Source organism: Topomyia yanbarensis, chromosome 2, assembly GCF_030247195.1.
Source record: "Topomyia yanbarensis strain Yona2022 chromosome 2, ASM3024719v1, whole genome shotgun sequence".
NCBI lineage: Eukaryota > Metazoa > Arthropoda > Insecta > Diptera > Culicidae > Topomyia > Topomyia yanbarensis.
In genome coordinates, this window is record NC_080671.1 from 53864522 (window position 1) to 53891166 (window position 26645).

The 26645-nt window shown below is 36.4% G+C and overlaps 1 protein-coding gene across 4 annotated transcripts in view; it reads right to left on the bottom strand.

Moving 5' to 3' along the window:
- LOC131685100 (facilitated trehalose transporter Tret1-like) overlaps nucleotides 1-26422 on the bottom strand; it is a 77788-nt gene extending 51366 nt beyond the window's left edge. The window contains exons 1-2 of one of the 4 annotated variants that reach the window (XM_058968550.1): nucleotides 25783-26422; nucleotides 18088-18120 (exon numbers count right to left, since the gene is read on the bottom strand). In XM_058968550.1, coding sequence (XP_058824533.1) covers nucleotides 18088-18120; nucleotides 25783-25796 — 47 coding nt within the window. In that variant the 5' untranslated portion in view covers nucleotides 25797-26422. Of the gene's footprint in view, nucleotides 1-4625; nucleotides 5246-5398; nucleotides 5595-18087; nucleotides 18121-25782 lie in introns of those variants that run through there. The other 3 variants (XM_058968548.1, XM_058968547.1, XM_058968549.1) reach the window with 3 other exon arrangements.
- Between the last annotated feature and the right edge of the window lie 223 nt (nucleotides 26423-26645).

The following is a 26645-nucleotide window of genomic DNA, read 5'->3' on the forward strand; positions in this document are numbered from 1 at the left end:
ATCCACTGCAAAATCTAACTACTCAGAGACTAACCAACGTTATAAAATTCGACGTCAATGAGCAAGAAAATATGAAAATAATATTATGCTTCGATCGTCTTCCACCCAGCTGAGTCTGCCGGTTTTTGTCGGCGGTAACTGATCCTATCCAGTGACATTTTTTATGTTTTTGTCCTATTCTGCTTTATCCAAAATTATTGTTTTTGCGGAAGTTTGCTGAAAATTTAAATTATGCTAATCGCTTTTCAATGTCGAATGTGTCCAATCGGTGAAAAAAATGATGATACAAAGGTAAACAATTTTTTGTTGATTCGGTTGATTCTCTCAAGGTGATTATGCTCTTTTTCCAAGGAGGCACGCGTTGTTTTAGACGATTTCAGCGCAGTAGAACGCATGCGTCAGCATTTTCGTGGTGTAAACTACTGTTGCTTGTTTCTCTCAGCAAATCATGCCGTTGCTTGGCTGCGTTGATAAACAAAACGAAAACTGCAGCCAATCAGTAATTTGACGACGCATTAATGATGCAATTGAAATTAAGATTTTTTGCCACTAGCGTATCGAAGAACTTGAACTTTGATGCTTATAGAAAACGAAAATAAACACCCTTGGTCTGCACAACGCACAATTCTTCAATAAATCGATGGGTTGCACTGGGTGTATAACTGGTTGCCTAAAAAAATGAAAAAATTCTAATAATCCTATTCAAAAAGAACAATTTTAGAACAATGAAATAAGATATAATAAAGAGGTGAGTATATATACGAAGGCTGGTTGAAAATTGACACTAGTTAACTTTCAGTAAATAAATAATTCGTATGTAGGACACACTACCGATTCTACGTACATGTCGCGAACATTATTATGATAAATACATATACTAGAAATATGAACAATAATGTTTATTACTGATGGTAGATAGGATGAATAAAATGAAACATACTAAATTAATAAAAACGTATGTTAAAAATTAGAAAACATAGAATTCAAGAGATTAATTGGGAACTTTTGTTTTTTCGGCATAAAAACAGGAACCCAATGCATCAATGCATAGTTTAGCGACAATTAGCGCGGTTTGTCTAACGAAAGATAATAATGTCACCATTCTCGCAATGAATAAAATGAAATATAGTGACGACCCGTTTTTATCAGCCCCTTGGTGAATTTTAGGCTGATAAAATCGAGACATTGATAAAATCGGGACATATATTTTTCTTTCCGAAGCTCTTAAAATATTCTTCTTTGGTCCTTTCCTGATTACTTAGCTTAAACTTCCCTTAATTTTTTTGCATATTTCGGAGCTCTAAGATAAGAAAAATATGCTCAAGAAGGGATTTGTTCGGATTTAATTTGGTTCGACTGCTAGAGCCCATCAAACTACCAACTATCAATTTTCATATGAAGCTGATAAAATCGGGTCAAAAAGCTGATAAAATCGGCGGCTGATAAAATCGAGTGCTGGTAAAATCGGGTCTTCACTGCATGATGATTTGAGATTTTCGGTAAAGGTTTCAAATTTCAAAAATCGATTATGTATACCACGCTTTAACGTTGCCGGGAAACACTGACGATTGATCATGCAAAGCAAAACAAATCGGTATCTAAAGTGGAACTCTGGCCGTGATTTGGCCAAAGAACTCACTGTGGCCTACACTCCAGCTTTGTGAATTTGTTTGTGAGAAGGTTGCCAGTCGTAGTACAAGCATGACAACAAAACGTGGTTGCTCAAAACTATACCAGGAAGCAGTACAAGCATGTTCTGACCAAGTATAACGCAGGAATTTAAATGCACGTAATAATGGACTTTGGACAAATCCTCGGTCTAACAATTTGAACAAAACTATGAATATTAGTGAATTTCACTTGTATTCTTATCATATTCATTTTTTAGTTACTGCAATTTGCATACAAACTTGTTGTCAGTTTTCACTCCATGCATTTCGTCACAGTATCGGCTTATTTTCTATAATTTAGAAAAATACTATTTTTCGCTCTTTGAGAAAAATGTGCATCGGACAGCAATTGAATAATAATCGTACCGAGAGTTTAAAAGCTTTGTAACTATGTTGTATAATATTTCAAAATACATAGTTTGAAATGACTAATAAAATCAATTCTATCAAATAATAGCTACATCATCTAGACAACCCAACAAGTTAATGCGTGCAAGTTAACAAATTCTATCATTTAACTACACACTATTTAAAAATCGATACATTATAAACGTTATTGGCATACACTGGGACCATTAAATCTTCATTTGCGAAAATTTACTTTTATTTAGTTTAAAATTTCGGCCATTTTGCAACCGCCATTTTGAATTTTGAAAATCTGACATCAAAATCGTAATCTGCGCCCCAAAAAACTGCGGTATGTATCTTTGTAGGTATATCGAAACCATTTTCGACTTTTGGCCAGGTTTTTAGGGAAATCCGCCACTGTGCGTAGGTCTGCGTGATTTGTTCTTTATTTTGTTGATATAGTAAATGTCAGAAATAATTACGATCATGAATACTATTTTTAAAAGGACAAAAGTTTGCCGGGTCAGCTAGTTTTCTATACAAACAAAACATCAATTATTAACATTTATTCATATCTTCTGCATAATTTGGTCTGGAAACAATCGATGAGACGCATTTTGAAGAAAATTGGTCAAGGAATCTAGTAAAAATTGTAATTTTTGTTGCAGTGTTGCCAAACATCCAATATTTGCAGTTTAAGAGGAAAACTGCATTTTTCTCGCAATACATGCGTTTTTCTTTTGAAAATTATTGTGCGATTGTATTCCTCCGACACTTTTACACATAAAAACATCTAATACTTCAATATAACTTAAACCAATCCCAAGATACAGTGATTTAAAAAAAAATCCACCATTTCTCATCATGTTTCTCGCTATATCTGTAACGAAGTGAAATTTGGAAATTATAAAAACGCTTTATTGTAGAGATTTTTCAGACAAACAATGTTGTATATCTAATTCAGTTTACCCCAAAATGACGTTTGTCATAAAATTGCACAACATGGACGATATATTGTTTTTTCGATGTTTCAGACCATATCACATTGCCTTTACCATTAATAACATAACAAGGTATGGTAGCTGTGAGAGGCCATCAGGATACGGGTACGATTCAAACGATTTGGACAGGGAGAGTGGAAATGCCAAATTTCATTTGCTAACATTTCTTGGACAAAAGGTGAGCTCTTCTCGCCAAATATTGGGAATAATATTCACTACGGTGGTTTTCTTTGCGATTGACTCATTAGATCTAGTCATTTTAAAAAGACTCTCAAACATTTGAGAACCATTGGAATAAAACAGTTGTTTTGCTACAATAGATTGTAGCACCACATCATACAGCATACGGGTCATTCCACTTCAGATTTACAACCAAATTTTTAATTTCTTTCAATTTTTTTCTTGCAAATTTACAGGTAAAAATAATAACGTATTTTTTGTTTTCGATGAAAATGAAATTTTTCAAGTTATTAGTTTTTGAACTTTTGAAAGTAATAACTCGGAAATGATTCGATATGGGGAAAAATAAATAAAGAAAAGTTGTGCTTCCAAATAAGCTTACAGAAAAAATTCTAATAAGCTTGCAGAAAAAATTAATATTGCGTAAAAAATTCACTAAGAGTTTAGTATAAAATTACCTTGTTTTAAGTTTATAATTGTAATATATCGCAAAGTATCCACTCCCAAATGATTACACAATCTTTTTACATAATTCTTAATATTTATTGAAAATGATCAGTAAAACAATTGGTCCAACTTCAAAACACCACAATTTGTTTCTAATAATTGCAGATTTCGTAAGTTATATAACAAAAAAAATGTGAATTTTTTCCGCAAGCTCATTAGAAAACGCAACTTTTTTTATTTTATGTTTTTTTTATACATCGAATATTTCCGGGTGATTGAAAAATGTTCAATTTCATAAACTTCAAAAACTAATAACTTCAACTTCAGCCAAAACAAAAAAAAATACGTGTCAATTATTTTTAGCTAAAGGATGCAAGAAAAAATTTTGGAGGGAGATTTTGGTTGTAAATCTGACGTGAAATGATCCATATATAAATTGTATTATTTGAATGATATTTGCTAATTTAGTAGGTAATGTGAGGCATTTTATGCAAATACACTTTTCCTCTGATTGTACCATCACACATAAAAATAGTTCTGCTAGAACGCCTTAACCAAGTTATTTATTCTCGTTTGTGTTAAATGCACGATCACGTAGATATTCAAAACAGACTTGCAAAGAGCGAGCCATCCGACGCCGTTTCAGTAAAAATTGTGCACATGTTATAAATTATAATGTCGATACTCTAACAATGCATGCCAGGAAGTTTCTACATTTAAATCATTCCGAAAGAATTCAGTACCAAAGCACAAGCATTTATGCGCGTCAAGGGAAAATTTAAATCATGCTCAGCCTGTCTGTCGCCAAGAACGGTGACGATAGTGCATATAATTTTAGTTTACATAATCGCTTTTATTTCAGGGCGAGGGCCATTGAAAAGGGAAAACGATACCTCGTGTAGTAGGAAGGCGCACACGCTTTGTTTGGGAAGATGCTACTCAATCACATTTTTCGTCAATTTCATTGTATTTTATTCACCTTTTTTCCATACAGTTACTGATGTCGCTCCTTACGCTGGGAAGCAGTCCACCAAGAAGCAATGGGTCACACTTACAGAACACACTATCTTGTAGCCCTTTTTGAACCACTTTATAATTATTTTTTCCTAGGCACTGAAGTTCTGGACTGCGTCGATACGCATATCGCATAAACGCCTACTGTTCGTCCGCTGCCAGTTGTTATCGAAGAAAAATGCGCAATGGTACAATTATCACTGCACTTACAGTCGAGCTGATGCTGTTTCTGGTGGTGTGGTTATTTTTCTCCACACAGTGCAGTGCACAGGGAAATGATGACGGTGATGCTTCCTGGCTATCGACCAACAGCTGTTTGCTTACACTGCCACTACTATTCAAGTGCATCGGGCTAACGATATGGGAAAGACGGGGAATGTGCGCTGGCCTTTTGGGGTTGCTCAAATAGTGCATTCGAAAATCAATACTCTATTTAATCATATGATTGAAGGTCAGTTGAACATCCCTATTTATCTTTCTACACTTTTCAAGAAATTTCAGAGTGCAGATCTTAGACTCACTCTGCCCCAACCGGTTCAAATACAATTAACCCATCTCGCACACCATAGCAACACTTGAAGCAAGCTGGAAGGAAACGGAGAAATTTACATAAACGAATGTAAAGTAGATTGTCCTGGATGAAAGTCATCCCGTAGCTGGGTTTCTTGTCGTGCCCGTAATAGTTTTCATCACACGAGGCAGATAGAAAAATAAATAGAATCTCATCATTGGCAGCACCAACAGGCCGGCCAAACGAAGCAAAGATCGAACTGCGTAACGATATTGCTACAGTGTATCTCCAGAGGTTTCACGTTTCACCGAGAACGATGCCCAACTGACAAAATGTTTGTTTAATTTTCCGCTGGAAGAAATTTTCCTCCCACGCGACTCATAATGACTGTTCCTGACTACCGATGTGCGCGACGGCTGTGAAGGTACCCGAGCGACTGAGAGCGCCTTTCGTGTTGGATTTTCTTGATGTTGCAATGGAAATGGAAAGCTAGTACAGTATTGACTAGTGTATTTTAGTAGAAGTGAGTTGAATTATACGGCTGCATTCAATTGCCAAAATGTTCATTCGCATGCAATTGGGAAAATACATGGTTATAATCATAGGCGACTGCAGCCTGTTGGGAACGGGTTTTTTGATATTTTGTTAGGATTTACAGTATTTAAATAAATATGTCCTTGTTTTGTGCTTCCTTACTTCAACTTATTTTTTTTATTTCTCGTAACCTAAAATTTGCATAACCCTCCGGAGATAGTGAAAATGGTTCATTGAACTAGCAGTCGCTAGTGAAGACGATTTCGCTGGTTTTTCAGAGCGACGTGCACTCAGTGGCGCTAGCTCGAGTACCGAAAGCATAACAAACGCGTTTGAGTCTCAATCGTAAAAGTTGGTATGATGTTAAAACAATGTTTATAGGGTAAACGAGCCCGTATTCATCTCACTAGTCAGGATGTCACACTTTTTCGTTTGTCACTCGGTTTACAGTGATTTCCTTGTTTCGTTCTTACGAAGCAATAATATAAAAAAATTGGGTTGGAAAATGAAAAATTCTCGCATTTGAGTGAAACAAAAAGTTGAGTTCAACGCGCCCTTATTCAGATTGGACCTAATGCGTTGAATAGAGATAGCATACACTGCTCTAACTAATGTATTCAATTGCGGTGGATTAATACAGGAGCTAAGGGCACAGTTACCCTGCGATTGCGATTGTCCTACTGGAGCTGTAGAGCTAGGGTCTCGGAAGGGCTCCCCTTTAGAAGCACTTACTACAATTGCAGACGAGATGGGAAATGTGACCCACCTGCGTCACCTGCTTAAGGCCAATTGCAGCGGGCCGTGCTTCAGAATGTGATATTCATTGTACGGTTCAGATATGTGCGGGTGTAGGGACTTCACGATTGCGTGAATCATCTCGAATGGCTTGAGCGTTTGTGCGTTAACGTGTTCGATCGCGTGGGCGTTTGTATGTCGCATGTGCTAGCGTGTATATAAATTCGCATGTATAAATTCGATTTAGTAACCGTTTGTCTATTCGCATATTCGCGTGTGTTCTTGGATGATCGCGCGCAGACCGTGAATGTGATACTTAATTTTCAGTGTACGGTTCAGATGCTAAAAGAGAGTGAGTTCTTTCATATCACTAGTGTTCTGCGCCATGTTGCCATGAAACGAGTTGTCTAGTGAAGATGAGTGTCATTTTTTTATCCAAAATACGTCCTAGGCTGCAAAAACCGAAGTAAGAAACTTCCGGACGTGACCGATGCATTATTGCGTGAACGTTTGTAGGTGTTTGTAGGTTTCCACGAATATAGGCGTTTGTGGGCCGCGATTATAAGTTTATTAATGCTAAAACACTTATTCAATCACCGGAGTGTTTCATGTTTGCGAGACCGCGGGCTTTTCTGTGCGTGGATCATCGCGAAGGTCTTAAGCGTTCTTATGATATTGTGCTGAATTCTAGAAGAGAGTGAGATTCTCCGTTTCACTAGAGTTCCCGATAATATCGCCATGGAACTGTGTTTTCTAGTGAATATGAGCGTCATTTTTTTATTGATCCAACTGAAGGAATGATTCTAGGCTGATAGGATCGAGGGTATAGACTTTCGGACGTGACCGATCCATGATCGCGCCGGTTAATGCTTATGACCGGTTTAAAGGTGATAAAACGTTCACTTGTTCATCGATTTCAAATCGGCATATGACACAATCGATCGAGATCAGCTATGGCAGATAATGCACGAGTACGGTTTCCCGGATAAGCTAACACGATTAGTCAAAGCGACGATGGATCGGGTGATGTGCGTTGTTCGAGTATCAGGGACACTCTCGAGTCCCTTTGAATGTCGAAGAGGGTTACGGCAAGGTGATGGTCTATCGTGCCTGCTGTTCAACGTTGCGTTGGAAGGTGTAATAAGGAGAGCGGAGATAGACACGAGTGGTACGATCTACAGGAAGTCTGTCCAGCTTCTTGGCTTCCCCAACGACATTGACATAATGGCACGGAACTTTGAGGCCATGTCGCAAACGTACATCAGACTGAAAGCTGAAGCCAGCAGGATTGGACTTGCCATCAACGTTTCGAAGACAAAATACATGAGAGTAAGAGTTCTAGAGACGACCATGTGAACCTCCCATCCCGGGTTCGGATTGACGATGACGAAATCGAGATGGTCGACGAATTCGTGTATTTGGGCTCACTGGTAACCGCCGATAATGATACTAACAGAGAAATTCAGAGACGGATCTTGGCGGGAAATCGTGCCTACATTGGACTCCGGAGGACGCTTCAGTCAAGCAAAATTCGCCGCCGCACGAAGTTGATTATCTACGAGACGCTGATTAGACCGGTGGTCCTCTACGGCCACGAGACCTGGACTATGCTCGTGGAGGACCAATGCGCCCTTGGAATTTTCGAGCGAGAGGTGTTGCGTACCATCTATGGTGGCGTGCAAATGGAAGACGGAACGTGGTGCAGGCGAATGAAGCATGAGTTGCATCAGCTGCTGGAAGAACCATCCATCGCGCATACCGCAAAAATAGGACATTTGCGGTGGGCTGGACACATCGTAACAATGTCGGACGACGACCTGGTGAAGATGGTTCTTGAGGGCGACCCTACAGGAACAAGAAAACGGGGCACACAGCGAGCACGGTTGATAGACCAGATAGAGGAAGACCTGCGGACCCTTCGAAGACCGCAAGGGTGGCGACAAGCAGCAATGGACCGAGTGGAGTGGAGACGGCTTCTGCATACAGCAAGAGAATGGTTAGGTAAGTAAAACGTTCACTTAATTGCCGGGCTGTCATAATGTTGACGGGATCATAAATAAACGGGCGTAAGTATGTGTGGATAATTGCAATTGCATGTTCACGTTTGTGATCAAGTTTGTGTTATCGCGAAGGCCACGAATGCTTGTTGCTTGTACATTTGAAATTAGAGAGATTATGAGTTTATTGTATTAGTGAGTTTTAGTATGAATACTCATTATTGCCCAACTTATTTTTCATGCGTAACAAAAATTGAGTTTTCCGATCGGAAAAAAATGATGTGGTCATTCCAGTAAAATTATTTTTGTAGACAAAGTAGCTGATATAAAAAGGAGCAACTTGTGAAAATTTCAGATTAATCGATTAATTGGTTCCTGAGATATCGTGATCGCCGCGAAAGAATTGTTCACAAGATACAACTCCGAGGTAATCGAGTTTTGCTGTCGCTGCAGCGAGTCAACGGTCCAGCGCATCAAACACTACGCATCGCCTACGAGTGGTCAATGGGTAGCGGTCTATGAATAACTGTAACTCAAGTTGTAGAATTCCCATCTTAATCAAATTTTGAGAAAACTTTCATCAGCGAATATCTAATTTACAAAAATTCGATTTTTCTAATCCTGACAAATATGTGTATCTCTTCAAGGGAAAATTGAAGAAAACAAAACATAATCACCGGTTTAACCACTTCTCTAAACTTATTCTGCAGGAGTATAGGAACAATATTAACTCATTGATAATGCCTGTTTTGCGTTATTGCTTGAGTAATCGGAGTTATTCTTAGCACTTAAAATATATAGTAGGTTAGGCAATAATGGGTTAAGACATAGTAATAAAAAGAAAAATAGCATTCCGCATAAAGAAAAAAAACAGATGCAAAGAGATTAAGTAAAAGTGTATGAATTTGTCGATAATATTGTTGGTACACATTAGTAGTGCAAATGGAAACTACTTGAAGTACAGTAAAAACAGGCTAATGAAGTCGAAGAAAAGTACACATGAAAAAAGCAATCCAACTACTTGAACTCGTCTAAATGCCAGCAAATGATATTGAATTTACGACTATTGAATTCTGTTAGAATTTTATCATGGTATGTCAACTGGGAATGTATGATTTACGTGCGCAGGCGAACTAATAGTACCCTAATTTAGCTAAACCAATCTTCCCGAATGAATCGAATCAAATGCACGAACACCGGAAAAAATGATTTGTTGGTCGGTAGGATTACCTATTATTCCAGTTCCACATCCATCCCCTGACCGAGCTGTCACAAATACTACTATGACTATGACTAGCACATAACAATTGTACACTAGTACTAAAAACTACAGTTATTACCACACTAACACTAATAGGCTTCTATTCTACTTCTACATTTCTTTAATTAAGCGACAGAAGATAAAAGTCGCAAGGACAGAACATGCTTCGTAAAACCCGTTTCAAATATATTAGAATATAAAAACCGGATATAAACTTCAAGCATAAAAATCGGACTGGGAAATTACTCTGCAAGAATCGAATAAAAACCAGTGAAAAAACCGGAAAAAATATATCCGATTCTTACAAAGTAGTTTTTGTTAGCCGACCTTTAATCTTGAACATCAAGATATACGGATGCTCTTACGAACGATTTATTTATTTTTAAACGATTTTTATACTGTAGCGATTCTTATACTGAAGAATTTCTGTCCGATTTTTATGCTTGAAGTTTATTTCCGATTTTTATATTCTAATATGTTTGAAACGGGTTTTGCGAAGCATGTTCTATCCTTGCGACTTTTATTTTCGGTCGCTCAATTAGCCTGTGCAAGATGGTGAACTCGACCGATAAATCGACACACAATGACCCCCACTGCAAGCCGTGTCCATCAATACTGTCATTAAGCTATAAAACAATGTTTGCAAACACGGCCCACAACAAAAGGGAATCCATATCGACACCACTATCGAGGCATAATGCAATAATCAACTTAAAGCAATTGGCTGTCAGAGGTTCTTCAAAACTGATGCACGAAATACGCTTGATGACGTTTGTATTAATGTCAAACCCAAAACCTATTTTAATCCACCTAGCGGTGCATTTGTGCTTTTCTCAATCATGAATCACGAGAATGTGTGCGTTGTTTATATTCATTAAAAACTTTTTTAATGCATATATTACATTTTATTATTATACAACACATGACAACTATATACAAGAAAATAAATCATTATTCGAGTTCTAAAATTTTGAAAAAGAAAAAACAGCCATGGTAATATTGAACTGAAAAAAGGTGCGAAATCGGCAAAGTCCCAAAAAGTCGATTTTCATAAAAAAAAATTTTCGAGATAACATAAAATCTCGACGTTTCATGCATTTTAAAAATGTTTGGCATCAAAAATACGAATTCGATTTCTGAAATTTGATGGGGTCCCCCCCTTGAAAAAAAATTAGAGTTCCGACTTATATGGGAATTTCATATGTGACCGGACGATTTAGTCTATATTTCCGGACCCATATAAGCGATCCGTACGAAATTTTATAGACATCTGTGGGGATATTATAGCTATCATTTGGGACTAAGTTTGTGAAAATCGGCCCAACCATTTTCGGGAAACTGATGTGAGTTCGAAAATTTTGAAAGATGGCCGCTTTTCCCGGGCACTTCCGGAACCGTCTATGGTGGTCAATGTAGTCAACGAAAGTTTGGTTGGCCGTCGGTGACCTAGAACAGCAAATTTAAGTTGTTTGAGAGACATTTTAGCTAAATTTTTACCTTTTTTGCTTTCATCGGAATATCGGTTTGAATCACAATTTGCTATGTGATCGCACGCCACAACCTGTAACTCCGGAACCGGAAGTCGGATCGGGATGAAATTAAATAGCCATTTACGGGTACGCAATACCTTTCATTTGAGGCCAAGTTTAGTCGAATCGGTCTAGCCATCTCCGAGAAACCGATGTGACTGTTATTCTGAATTTAGATACTTCCGCCGGGGCTTCCGGAACCGATGATGGTGGCCAATGTGGCCAAATAGACTTTGAATGGATGTTAGTGACCTAATACTACAAATCGAAGCAGTTGTGGTCATATTTTGGAAAAAAAAATTCACCTTTATACATTCATTGCAGAATTTATTAAAATCGACATTTTCTGCGTGTTCGTACTGATCACCCTGTAATTCCGGAACCGGAAGTCGGATCCATTAGAAATTCAATAGCAGCCTATGGGAACGTTGCACCTTTCATTTGAGACTAAGTTTGTCAAAATCGGTTCAGCCATCTCTGAGAAAAATGAGTGACATTTTTGGTCACATACACACATACGCACATACATACACATACATACATACACACATACATACACACACAGACATTTGCCGAACTCGACGAACTGAATCGAATGGTATATGTCACTCGGCCCTCCGGGTCTCCGTTAAAAAGTCGGTTTTCAGAGCAATTGCAATACTTTTCTATTGAGAAAGGCAAAAAAGAATAAAAAGCCGATTTTCAGAACAATTTCTATATCTGTCTATCAAGAATGGCTACAAATGCGATTTTATCCACTCTGAAAAAAAATTCTATTCCTTAAGGCAGCGGTTCTCAACCTTTTTCGTATCACGAACCCCTTAGAAATCACCCTGGGTTGCTGCGGACCCCCCACGGATATTCATCGATTTTGTATGCTATCAATATGTTATGTTCAGTTTTTTAGGAAATAAGATTTGAAATTTCAATATGCACTCAGAAAATATATTTTTTCTCGCGAACACCAGGTTGAGAATCACTGCCTTAAGGCAAAACAGAATCAAATATAAACATCGATTTACCCACTATAACTTACCCTGTCAAAAAAAAATGCGGACGAACATGGTCAGGCGATATAAAAAGTTTGACGTTTAACTCAACTCGCCTGTGCTAATTGCCCCTAGGAACAAATGCAATTTGCGAATGCGATTTAAAGGCAATTTCAATACTTAGACAAATTTTCTGGCGGCTGAAATGGACTTGGTTGTTTTTTTGCGTTTTTCAAACATGGCGGTTCATGTTTGGCTTAGGCTTAAAATTGTTTTTGAACAATTGGTGTGTTCTCACTTGTATTTTGTTTGTCTAGTGCACTTCATTTAGCCAACGAATGTAGAAAATTGTGGAATCGTGTGTAAGTATAGTAGAACAAGATCTCTGACATAAAGTCTTAATGAACGTCAGATTGTGATAAGTTTTAGTGTGCAATGCCAACTTCACCTTTGATTCTTCCTATAAGTTGGTGCTGATTACCTAATATACTGGTAAGTATATGTGAGTAGATAATGAATCCGAAAATAGGTATTATTTTTAATTTTCATATTAGGCAATTAAGGGCGATTAAATGGCGCGTTTCCTGGGCGATTTAAGGGCGGGTTGGGCGGCAAAAAAATGACACCGGTAAATCGCCCAAATGTTGCATTTGAAATAGCCCCCTAATTGCTAGCAATTTGCTGGCAAATTGAAGGGCAATTAGCGCATCCGAGTTGGCGAATAGCCCCCGTGAGCCAGCAACTTGCCCTTTTTGACTGGGTAGTGACATAACTAAGCTAGCGGCGGATTGACGCCAAAAACGGAGACACTAATGGTGTTCCTGAGAAAACTCCAAGTCATGCGGGATGTCTCGCAAGAAAAGGAGTTCGTTTTCAAGCCGATGAAAACTAGTGAAATCGAAACGTTTGGTTTGACTCAGCAAACCAATACAAGATGCACTATGCTATATTACTCCTTAGTGGAGAACAATTTTGGTTAAAACTAATTTCTCTACACTCAGGAGAAAGTTAAAGTTAAAATAACATTTCCGTGTTGAGGGCAAAAAACTAGTTATGTAATTTGCGTCTCATCAGAATCCGGTACTAATTTAGTGACAAGTCTAATCAAGCGCCAGATTTCTTGCGGGGCATCACGCTTGATTGAGGGTTTGCTCAGAAACACCTTTAATGTCTCCGTTTTTTTTAGCTAGCGCCAATCCAGCGCTAGCTTAGTCCTGTCACTAAGTCAGTGTCGGATTCTGATAAGACGCAGTCGAAGCGCAAAAATTCAATATAATGTTAACAATTTATCGGATAATCCCACCACAACTATTGGTACATCAACACTAATTACGTTCGATTTTCCAATCTCTCTTCTTCAGTAATAGGTTATACAATCAATCAATTTCTTCTAGGCAATCAATGTATTTGCTAGATCTCATCTTCCACTGCAATCAACATTTCATCGTTGTTGTGCTATCTTATGACAAGCGCCATTTAGCACATTTCGAGAAAAACGATTTTTAAAGTTTGACATTGAATATCGTGAACCTTATAAATGGTATAAAAATTTCAAAGAAGACGTTTGATGCTTCTATCTATTCTATATTAATGTCTCAAATATTACGAAAATCGGTTGACTATGTTGCGAGTTTTTACTATAAATGTAAACAAAAGTCGCGCTCACGCGTGTCATAGGTGTGTATTGATGACAAAGTTTGTATGGCGTGTCATAATCGTGCATGGAAAATTTTCCATAGAAAAAAATCATCATTTATTAACTTTTATTCATATCTTTGGCTTCATTTTGTCTATAAGCAATCGGTGAAATGCATTTTGAAGGAAATGAGTCAGGGATTCTAGGAAAAATAGTTATTTTTGGTTATAGTGCTACCGAATATGCTATATTTCCAGTTTAAAACTTAAACTGCATTTTTCTCACAATTCGTGTATTTTTGTTACATAGTTTTACATATAAAAACATATTATGCATCAAAATAACTTGAGCCAATCCCCAGACACAGTCATTTGAACCAAAAACTAAAAATTTCTCAGCACGTTTCTCGCTATATCTCATTAACCAAGCAGAATATCAAAATTCTGAAAAGGCCACTTTGTAAAGATTTTTTGGACAAGTGATATGGCGTATCTAACTCAGTTTACCCCAAAATGACATTTGTCATAAGATAGCATAACAGCGACGATTTGTGCTTGTAATAATCAATCTTGCGGATTCCACCTTGAAACGTGAAAGTCATAAAAATACTCAACAGTATTCAGATCCCTAGAACAAATAGATATCGAACTAGCATCTATCAAAATATCCAAAAAAAAATTTAGGGAACCATAAACAAACCGGTGACGTTTACAATGTATTACGTATCAAACAGGGAAACCGGTTTTAATCGTTTCTATCGTATTGAGCAAAATAAACAAAGCTTACATTTGGCGATTATCCATCATTATAGACGCACGGCGTTACCATCGAATGGTCGGTGTCTGGAAATGTAGCCGGAAGATATGGTTTCTATTCGTGGGTAATACAGTTCCTCACATGTGGTCGATCCAGTCGATCAATATTTTTGTTTGCTAATAATATTTCCACATAACCTTGACAGTGAAGCGCTGAATATCGGCACTTGAGCGAGGCCAAAATAGTGCCGGATGTGGAGTGCCAATAAATCATGAACGTGGGAGGATAGTTATTTTTACCTATGTAGAGTGGTGCTCGAAAAACGTTCGGTTTTCATTTCGTTTAGTTTATTATGATATTAAGTCGCTCATTGCAGTAATATCCGTATACGCGTTGACGTCATATCATCTTTTAGATACATTACCTAATGCAAACATACTATGTGAGCTAAAAATCCACGATTTTAACATTATTTAAGAATAGTGTTTTTACACACTATTCGGTATCTACACAGGAATAGCTGAATACCATTGAATTGTGAGGTTTATATTGTTTGCATCCTGTGCTGTGGGTCATAAATAAGAAGTTGGACGACGTCCATGATAAGCATGCTATCACAATTATTCGGAATGCACGAGGCAGCTGATATCGATTAATTGAAAAATTGTTCTACACGCGCTCCTCACGCTAGCAATTTAACTTGACGTGTTTCGAAGCTACAGTTTCTGACCCTTGCTTAGAACAATTAACGTTAGTAACTATCAAATCTTCATGCCGCAGTGCGCGCAATGTAAGTAGGTTTACTGCGGTGGCCTATGATTTCAATTGTCGTTTTCATTCTACTATCTACACGAACTAGTTGCCAGCCTGTCCGATATTGCTCTATACTCAAATATTATGTAAATTTGCAGCTACCGTGCAGTGTAGTGTCTTTGATCGATTCCACTGTTCCTTGTTCTTCAAGTTTCAGCGTGCGCAACTACTATGCATCTTGTGTAGGGGAGAGTTGGTACGCTTGATCCCACTTTTGTTTTTTTCTAATAATTTTTCGACGAAATAAAAACTTTAATTGCAAAATTCGCAATCATGTAGTCAATTCGAATTGTAAGAGCTATGAATAATGTGTAAATACGAATACTATGTCCTGTCGGTAATATGAACAGTTTTGAAAATCATGTCATAGCGAGGTTTTTGTGAAAACGTGTGGTAATTTGATCCTCCGCCTTCTAGGGTTAAAGAAACAAAGCACACTATGACCTATAGACATGAAAGTTCAGCTAACCACCTGTCCTGCCAAATTAACTAATGATACAACCTTTTTAGATGCACCACATACTTTAACCACAGTAGAAAGTCAAGACGGTATTTACGGTAAATCAGGGCTGTTTAATTGGCTTTGTCAACTTTCAATAACTTATACCATGATTTGTTCACGGAAAAAACATTTTAGATCAATTAATAGTGCCCGGTACTTTATGAAAATGATGTTTTTCTATTTCTATACATTTCGAAAGTGTTTGAGAGAACTAATGATAGGGATCAAGAATATCCAGTGTTACAGGGATCAAAGTTTCAGATACCTGTTGTATAAGGTGAACAAAATTTAAATTTTTTTGTGCGCGTTGTAATTTTTTTTTAAAAAAACGTGTTTTTTCTAGACAAAAGCCCTTAGAAAGTAATCGTAAATGAAAATATTCATAAATAATTAGTTCGACTTTCTCATACAACTGCTCAAAAAAATTGTAAAAAGATCTTCGAGATGGATTTAAACACATATTTTCTAAAATATATCATAACTTTTCCAAATCAAATGTGATACATCAGATTTGTTTTTTAAACATCATAAACGAGCAAATACTTCATTTTCTTTTTATATTGTGATAACTTTATTCGTATAGATTATGAGATATGGCCAGGGAATCAAATATCCCCAAAGATCAAATGTCCTCACTCTCCCCTACAATGTAGCGACTAATGCACACTACAGTGTGTCTCACATTTATATGTTTACCATTTTTTATATGATTACACGGTGCATTGGAATTAAAAAAAAATGAATGTAGAGTAGAATGGGATCAAATAGGCATGGGGCTAGAGTAGGTATAGAGCATTATATTGGTCGCGCGTGTTGCGTGAATTAGATATTCTGGTTGCAGTTGAAGATCGAAATAGTGAACTTGCGCCTTTCAGTTTTCTCCTATTTTGAGATTGTGCAACTAAAGCGCAACTGGTGTAGATGATGCGCAAGTTGATTCTCTAACATGTACACAAGATGCGCATTAGTTGCCCACTCTGCAAATAGGGAAAAAAGCGAAAGGCGCAAGTTCAATATTTCGATTTTCAACTGCAACCAGAATACCTGGTAGAGAACATCACTGACAACTGTCATTTTGGCTGTTACCGTGGATCAGCTGTATTAGTTACGGCGTCATTCATTTTTTCGCGTGTTGTTCTGCGAAAACGCATTGTCTTTCGTCCTCAGTACAGTACATTTAATCAACGTAAAACATGTCAAGAGAACTTATTTTTATGGAAAAAATTAATGCTGAGCACGAGTTTAGTGCAATTTTTTCGATATATTTTAACATCTGCAAAAATATTTCAAGTACATAATAAATCTACATCTACAAATTCATTGACTGGAAGCTTGATTCTGTAAACGATTTGTTAAAATTCTACTTTGAACAAATCGTTCACAGAAACAAGCTAAAACATATACATAAGTTGTTGAATTCTCGAAACGAATTAATATTTCTCATATAAATTAATGTAAACCTGAAAATTTCAATAAATTAGATTCACGATAAACAATTTCAAATGACTAAAGACCCCCTGTTACACGGTATTCTCAAATACATATCTGAACACAGCTGACGATGCATGTATTCAGCAATTATAAACTTGAACTTGACTAAATGCAAGATATGATGTAAGAGAGAGGAATAGACTCCATATAGTCTATGTGAACGACATACATATCAATTTTAAAAATGACAAATTGCTTGTAGTCCGATATTATCGCTGAAGATGTGACAAATTGCGGTTGCATTTATTTTCGTTTTAATTTGTTCACGCAGCATTTTTCCAGTGCATCCCATTGGTCATATGGTACAACATTTACAACGTGACAAGCTAAAGTATCACCCACGGCCCATGGATAAGTTGAAGAAAGAAATCTCCGAGTAGGTAATTGTCAACCAATGAAGGACAAAGTGATTTCATGTTTCTTGCTGCCTTCGACATGAAACACCCATATTACCAGTTCGCGGTTGATCTGGTACAAACAGGCGTGAACCAGCTAAATCGGTCTCGGGCGGAATCGCAGTCTACCATATAGGTTGTAATTGAATTGATTTTCCGCCTCGCCTCAAGCTATGGCTAAGTTAGTACAGGTATTTGACCCAACGTGCATGCAAATCTGAAGCAAACGGTCCCTTACCGGATTGGTTTCTATATTTATACTCGCTGTATGTACTTACCGCTGATGCAGACTCAAAACGCTGGAACCGATACTGAAAAGAGTAAAGCGAAAAGAAAGTACTTAATATTGTGATTTACCAGAAAAGCCATCATTGTTATTTACTACTACGGTTCGTGTAACTTGGCCCCATTTTGTGCCATTGACATTGAATACTTGTTGGTGGGTTCAAACAGAGCCAGCCAGACTGCCGCCAAGTGTGTCATACTTCCGTGGATGCATTTTTACCCAACCATTTCTAACCTTGATCCGAAAAAAGCAGAAATATTCACGGGTTTTTTATGGAAACGAATTGCATTCGTCGTATCCTTGTGTATTTTAGGCTCGATTGAAGTAAATTAAGTTTACATTTTCCGATACACCTAATGTTAATTAAAATTGTCGACTAATTGATGTTATGTGATTACGATAAGTAGCAAAAGTTGTGTACATTACACCCAGAAAATTCTGTTTTGCCATCAAGAACTAAAAAAAGCAAATGCGGATGACGTAATTATCATGCTGCCACTGCTGGGTGAATCACCACCATGTGCAGTCCACAAACCACATTCAGCTGTGCGGGAAGACTGAAAAGTGGCAGTCCAAGATCGAGCATCCTGATAATCTGCAACTCATTCGGTGTAAACTCGGAACACCAACAAATCACTGTATGTAGTTCATTCTTTGCTCGCACATGTGGGTATATTATATGATTGCGTTCGTTCCACATCTTTGGTTGTCTGCAAAAGAATTTCAAAAGCCGCTATCTAGGATAGTCTTTTGTATCATTTTCTCGAGTATCCGTTTTGCTGCATTCAACCATAAAAGTGATTGAAAACAAAGCTATTAATCATTCCAAACACGAGTTTTTTACTATATTTTATTGCCTTTGAGAAGCCATCATCTTCGAATGAATTCAACCAGTACAAAATCTCACGTGCGTTTGCAGAAAGCCGTGCCGTTTTAACTGCCTGACAGTTTAATTGTGATTCCCCTATCAAAAAATATATCTTCAGTCGACGAATAAGGGTGCGGAGAATAATTCAGTTTGAGATTTGATAACCTATATTTTGAGGTTGCATTAGCATCAGGACAGAGAACGCAAGGAAGCAAACTAGTTTTACGTGGCATCAAAATCGATTTTCTTCGCACAAATAAAATCTAGAACGCAGTTCAAAATAAATAGGAGGGTACGCATGTGACCCGAATTCGACGTAGAACTTACGCACATAGTTTTGTTTGATCTTTACGGGGAGAATACCCAACCAGCCTTTTCGATGGTATATCCAAGTTGCAACTAAATAATACGTGTTCATGTCCCACTGTAAATATCGCACAAAATGCACAAAATCGGCATAATATGCGTACCAGACTGGACTATTTTAATGATTATAAGCGAAGATTGGCACCATTATGTAATCATATTTCATCTTCAAGTAGAGAAACATTAATCCGATAAACATACGCTATATATGCAGCAATCTCATTTCAAAAATATGAGATAAGTCGTAAGTACCTTCTCGAAATCGGTTTTCTTATGTGTTGTGATATGTTAAGTCATATCTAACTTTTTGAAGTCATTGTGATGTGTATCGAAATCGTACATATGTTTATGTTGCTGACTATTCCTGCATATAGAAGCGACCAGAACGACTTTATTAAGTTGATAATCTGACATTAATCGAAGTAAAATACGATCTTATGTAAACAAAAATATGATTTTGAATGAATTGAATGTTTGTAGCTATATGAAGGTAGGCGATCTATAATCAACACTGATCAAACATGATTTAATTGGTACATCAATGCGATTCTGAATCAAATATCGTATCATGTTTCTAGTAATATTCCATTACAAATCAAATTCTGCTGACTAAATTTGATTGTCGTAACATTTTTGACACTGTAAACATCATTACGAATCATTTTCTGCATTGTCGTACGATGGTTGGTTCACTGGGTACACTCTATATTTTCATACAGATGAATGAATAAACTTCAATTTATATGTAAACAAAGATTTTTATGTTTTTGGCATGACATACGGGAGATAGATTTCCGGCCATTCACCCCTTCCAAAAAAACCGCATTGGGGGAAAATGCTGCACAGCCCCATCATCTTGTCATGAAATTACTCGAAAAAATTAATTATTTTTTGTGATTCATTACTTATGTTAAAAATCCCATTTAACAAGATCTCGATTCATCTCTTTATTGCATCAAGAAAAATTCTCGAAATGTGTCTATTTTTTCGTGCTCTACAGTGGTGTAATCCCTTAAGTGTTTTTGCGTTTCGGGCTCTTGAAAAAGTGATTTTGATTTATATTTTACTAAATAATTCGAAACTTTGCAATCTGTTGGTGGGTTCCACGAAACAGCTGCTTACTTTTGAATCAAGCTAAACGGTTAAAATAGAGTTGTTAGTCCAATGGCGATTTCTTATCTTTTCAGGACAGGACTTCTATTTCCACTTATGTTAATCTATCGTAACTGCTAAATGAATCATTAAAGTATCTATTAGAAAAAAGAAGAAAACTCAGCAATCTTATTTTAAAGTGCTGACTTAATAAAATACGACTCGAGAAACGAATTATGAAAAACTCCATAAATCAAGAAAAAAATAAAATTCAACAAAGAAAACCATCCATAGTACTTTTTCGCATTCATCTTTGACTAACTTTCCCCATTAAATAAGTTTTTTCCAGTTTTTTAGAATTTCGTCAGAGAAATTCTATATTCTTCATATAATCTAGAGTTTTCATTGTTTTCAATTTTTTCTCTTTTTCTGTTGTTTCATATTTTAATTTTTCTGCATTTTTATTGTTTCTTTTTCCGATTCATCTATGGTTTTTTCTTCCTATTTTTTTCATTTATTCTTATTGAACATTTTTCATACATATTTTGCTCCACATTTTTTTCAAAATTCGTCAATTTTTTTTATCTGTTCATTGTTTCAATCTATCTATCTTTCTGTTTTATTTTTTTCTTCATCCATTTCTTCAATTGATTTCTTTAAATGTATTTGATTTATTTCATAAAACTTCTATTGCTTTTTCCTATTACAGTAGGATTCCGTTTTTGGCAACAATTTTATTTTTTCAGTTGCCAAAACCGGAACCGTGCCAAAAATGGAACCTGATTTTTGAAGTTTAGATTTTGAATTTACGATTTCAAAAATGTTTCAAGGATTTTTATTCATATGTGAAATAGAATGAAATGAAAGAAAAATATAAGAAAATTCAATTTTATTCATGTTTTTATCAAATTCAGACGTCGTACGATGGGGCAGAATGCTACTTTCGACACCCAAAACCTCTAGCACCCTGGGTACATATCGTGGAGGATTGGTGTCTTTAGCAAAATATCTTAGATGAAAATGATAATTATTTTGACAATTTAGGTTTTGATCTAGATAAGTAGAAACTGATTAGTTCTATCTTTTGACAGAGGTGTTCTATCAAAAAACTTTCCTCGACAAAGTTGTTTGTTTGATATTTTTAACGTATGTACTGAAGACATTTATACTTTATAACTTACTAGCTGATACCCATCGCGCGTTGCTGCGACTTTCAACGAAATAGGAGGAAAACACAATTTGTTCCAAAGTGCCATCTGGCGGGCAGATAATCCCCAACTAATAGCACACAAACACGCCCCATAACAAATACCTACTGTGTATACATTTTTACGGAAATCGTTTAAGCCGTTTGGGAGTCTATAAATCATATACATACAAACTTTGACTTTTATATATATAGATAGATAGATAGAAGATAGATAGATAGATAGATAGATAGATAGATAGATAGATAGATGTAGATGGAACTACATGACATTTAAAAAAAAATACTCGAGAAAATGAATTTTAACATTTTTTATGAAAAATAATAAATGTTTTATATCTACATCTTCGAAAAAAGTTTCAAAATGTGTTATCATGACATTCGCTCCTGGGATTGTTATCTTTTCTTTCGTGAATATTAATGAACAATTTTGTTTAAAAAACAAAGCTCTTTTAAAAAATAAATAAATTTTGTCTACTACTATAACTACCAATCGTCGATCTATCAGATGGCATTGATAGATTGAAAATCAAATTACAATGTTTGAAGATAGGTTTGAAGAAAACCTGTAAAAATCACTTTGAACTATCCAAACAAAAGGGATTAAAACATCAGTGCTGTGGTGAAAATGTGCTCCAATAAAAGTTCAAAAATCTCTAGAACAATGCATTGCAGAAATTAACACATCAAAAGATAATATAAGCAACCCTATTTTCCAAGAGCCACGCTACCTTAAATCTTAAAACAAATCATAACAAATGAACCTTTATAGATAGCCTTGTTTATTCAGTAAACTTGCTTTAACTCATTTGTGTTATTAAATTGTAGGGCATACCGCAGGAAAACTTCACACATCTAAACAGTCGATACTGTGAACACCTCAACCACAAGGACCACCCTAATTCCATTCATTTGAAAAACTCGCCAAAAAAAAACTAACAAATTAGCTAAAGACATTAAAAGGAAACCAAGCTATTTGGAGACCATCAGTTTTGTATTCCTAAATACGGCTTTGGGAAGCACCATGGTCAGCTTTCGATATGTACTGAAAATTTAGTGCCAAGTTTTGTGTTGACGTCGTAATAATACAAAGATAGAGAGGCTCGCAATGTTACCACAGAGAACAGACATATAAGCTAGAACAAATTTTCCCGAAAAACCTGTGTAATCATTTAAATGAAAATACGTTGAAAATCACCCTCGCATACAGGTTCGCATGCGTGAGTCACCATTGTATCCAAGTTTGCACACAAGCCCCGTATAGCGATTGCTGGCTGATCGAAGCGCCGGTATGTCAGTTGTCAGTGATGTTACTAAGGTTCTACTGAAAATTTTCTCCCGAACTAGTCTTATTACGCAGTGTAGCGCATTCCTCTGTACTTGACTCATAAAGGGCACAGGCTCTGGGTCTTACTATAAAAAATAATTCCGGCAGACACTAGTCACACTGCTACCAGTTATAATATACTTAAAAAATACATTTCTATACTTATAGCGATCATTAAATAAAACACGTATAGTGTAAAATATAGTTAACCCTTAAATGCATAACACTGTTTTAAAACAACATTCGAAAAGCATTTTAAAATTATCACAGTAATGTATTGAAACTATGAGACAATTTTAACATAATTTGGAAAAAAATATTAGTATTCCCTTTGAGGGTTAATATGACTCCCATTTTTGGAAATAAAGTCAAATGTGAAGTCAATTGATACAAAAAAAATATCTATTGCACATTTTAAAAAGACTTATTATGTACAACAAGAATGTTGCCAAAAATGGAACCCGTTTGTTGCCAAAATCGGAGTGTGCCAAAATGGGAGCATGCCAAAAACGGAACGTGCCAAAAACGGCATCTTACTATATATTTATATTTTCCCTTACACTTTTTTAAATATTTTATCTATCCGCCATTTTTTCCATATTTTTCATTTTTAAGTTTCTCTGATAATCAAAAAAAAATCATCTATTTTTTTCGCTTTAATTTTTTATGTTATGAATTTTTCTCTTCTCCATTTATTGGTTTTGAAATTTATTCTTTTTTGATTTTTAATATTTTCCCATTTTTTATTGCTATGATCTATTACTTTTGGCATTTTCCTTTTACGCCATTCAAACAATTTTGAATTTCCTTCTTTTTGTTCATTTTATCATTTGAACATTTCTCCTGTTATTTTATTTTGATCTACTTGCGTTTTTTGCATGTTTTCTGATTTCTATTTCACCAAATTTATTTTTTTTTCTTCGTTTGCATTATATATTCCTTTACTTTTCTTCATTGTAATATTCATGTTTCCCCAATTCCTTTAGCATTTTCATTTTACCCATTTAAATTATTTTGATGTTGCATGTTTTCTATGATATTACTTTTGTCTATTTTTGAGCTATTTGCACTTGTTCCTGTTTTCTTCTTCAATCTATTCCGTCCAATTTTTCCCATTTATTTCAATTTCTTTTATTCTATTGCGCTTGAACAAGAATAAGAATTCTAAATTAGTTCATTCCATTTACTCCATTCTTGTTCTTTATCATATCTTCTATTTTATAACCTTATAACATTTGAAAAATTTTAGTCGTAGAATTGTTACAATCGAATGGATCAAATGGACCCTTGAAAGTTGCACCGTTGAAGTCTGCGAGAAAAGACAGAATCATTCCAGAACTTTACTTTAACGAGGATATGAATAATTCAAACATGTGTTCAAGGTAGCTTTCACACGTAGTCCTACAACAGGATAAATACCATTAGTGTGACGGGCAATAATTGTAAAATTCAGAAATATGCTCTAGTCGCGTTACATATAATGAGGCAAAGAGCAGCAGACCGATCGGCCTGAGATCCTTTCTTCTCAAATCAGTGGAAGCGAGGCTAGTCTACTACCATTCCGTTATACAATGTTGTATATAGAATTGAACAAGCTTTTTTGCAGAAGCAATCAAGTTTAGCAGTTTTCTTGACGCTGAAGGTGTTTCTGACATGTCTTTAGAATCCATTTCGGAAGCAACACGAGGTCATACAGTATCTTTATATATCATGAATTGAATACAGGCGATGCTTAGCAACCGACGTCCGCGTGCTCATCGTTAAGGCAAGTAGAGAACAGCAAACTGAGTGGTGGTGCTGTCACCACTTTCATGCAATCATGTTGGATTGTTGGGGAAATTTAATGAGCTTCCCGAGCAAACGAAAAGCCCATAATACCCACATGGTCATGGGGTTTGGCATGAGTGTTTGAAATGGGTTCAAACCATGAAAACACCATCACCATGATCCGGTAGATCCCATATAAAATACCATATGTTGGTGTATTTATGGGTTATTGAGACCATTTTATGGTGTCTTTATGGTTGTGAATTTTGTCACGGACCATATTTAAGGTCTTTTCAAGGGGCTATGTGGTGTTTGAACCCATGAGTATTTCGCTCGGGTTGGCTTTTCGATGTATGTTTAAGCCATTTCTTAATTCTTTTGACATTCTAGAAAAAAGAACTATTTTCAAAAATCATGTCTAATCCAAAGCTTTAACCCACCAAAGTTTAATATTTAAACATTTCTTATTGTGCAGGTAAAATTTTAACTAATCAACAATTCAGCTTAAGTTTCCATGAACCTGCATACTACATGAGCGTTTGTGTTTGTTGTGATAATTTAAAGGATAACTAATTGTGCGAATTATATACACGACAATCGAAGGTCTCAAATAGAACTAGTCTCCACATATTTTATATATAATCGACATATCTGAAGTGCAGGAAACGATGCAGCGAATCAAATAAAAATCTATAAAACTGAATTGCTTTGAAAACTCCATAAAAGTGCGATTTCGCTGATAAAAATGCGCTGTTACATTGAGTTGTCCTGGCGAAAGAGAAGCTCTTATTATTTGATTGATAATAAATGTGTAATAGATACCAGAACGGTTCAGGGTGAAAGCGCATTTTATTCCGCACTTATATTGTGCCACCACTAGGAAACTACTTTTTAAACCCAAGCAAAACGATTTGCGGAAAGAAGTTTAATGGATACCATTAAAATAAAAAAAAAAACGTTGTCAGCTGTATTGTCAATTATTGCCTCCAGTGTATCAAATTGGGTGCCTTTTGTCAAATAAACATACTGAATAAAAAAAGAATATGATACTCTAACTTACCTTAAAGGATCCATTTCTGCTTATTTCCACTCTCCGAGAAATGTCCCCCTACTCCGACTCAAGACAGTAGCAATGCTCAATTAATCAATATTGAGTAGCCTGTTTTGGTACTGCCAAAACGTACCACCCGGCTGTTGAAGCAGAAATACCACCTGTTGATAACAGACAATACGCTTAGCCTAATCAATTTGAGGGGTCGCTGTTTTCCCTGGAACACTGTTTGTGCTTCTTCCCACCAGCAAGCAATTACTTTCTTTTTTTCGCAACCGTGCGCCTCCGTTACACGTGGTTTCAACGATTCACATAAAATCACTTCAACCTTCAACGAAACTACCACCAATCACATGGTAAGGAAACAAAACGCAACTCCCACTGTTGCAGTCGGGTGCAATATCTTTGCCGTCCTTTTTCGATGTGACGGATCAAACTTAGCGTAACGGTATCTGCTTAAATCTTCAACATCCGGTGGGATATTTCGTTAGCCCAGCACTGAACGCGTACAATTCTTAATTTCTACGCAATGCAAAAAAGACGGGTCACTACCACTAGCTCCTACTGTACTTTGATTGACTTCCGTTTCAACCCGAGTTAAATTCCACGAAAATCTAGCGCTCCGAAGAGTCCAACCATCTCAGCTGAACTTTTGCAATGTACTGAGTACGACAAAGCCAGCACGCGACAAACAAAGCGCGATAGAACTGACTGCCGACGACAACGATGACTATCAGTCGATGATGGTGGTGACGGGATCGGTGTGCTACAATGCCAGCATTATTTAAGCTACCATCGTTCGGTTAGTAGGTAACTGAACGATTTTATGGTAGGCGCGAAGCTGCATGTTTTTGGCGGGTAGAAGTTTACAC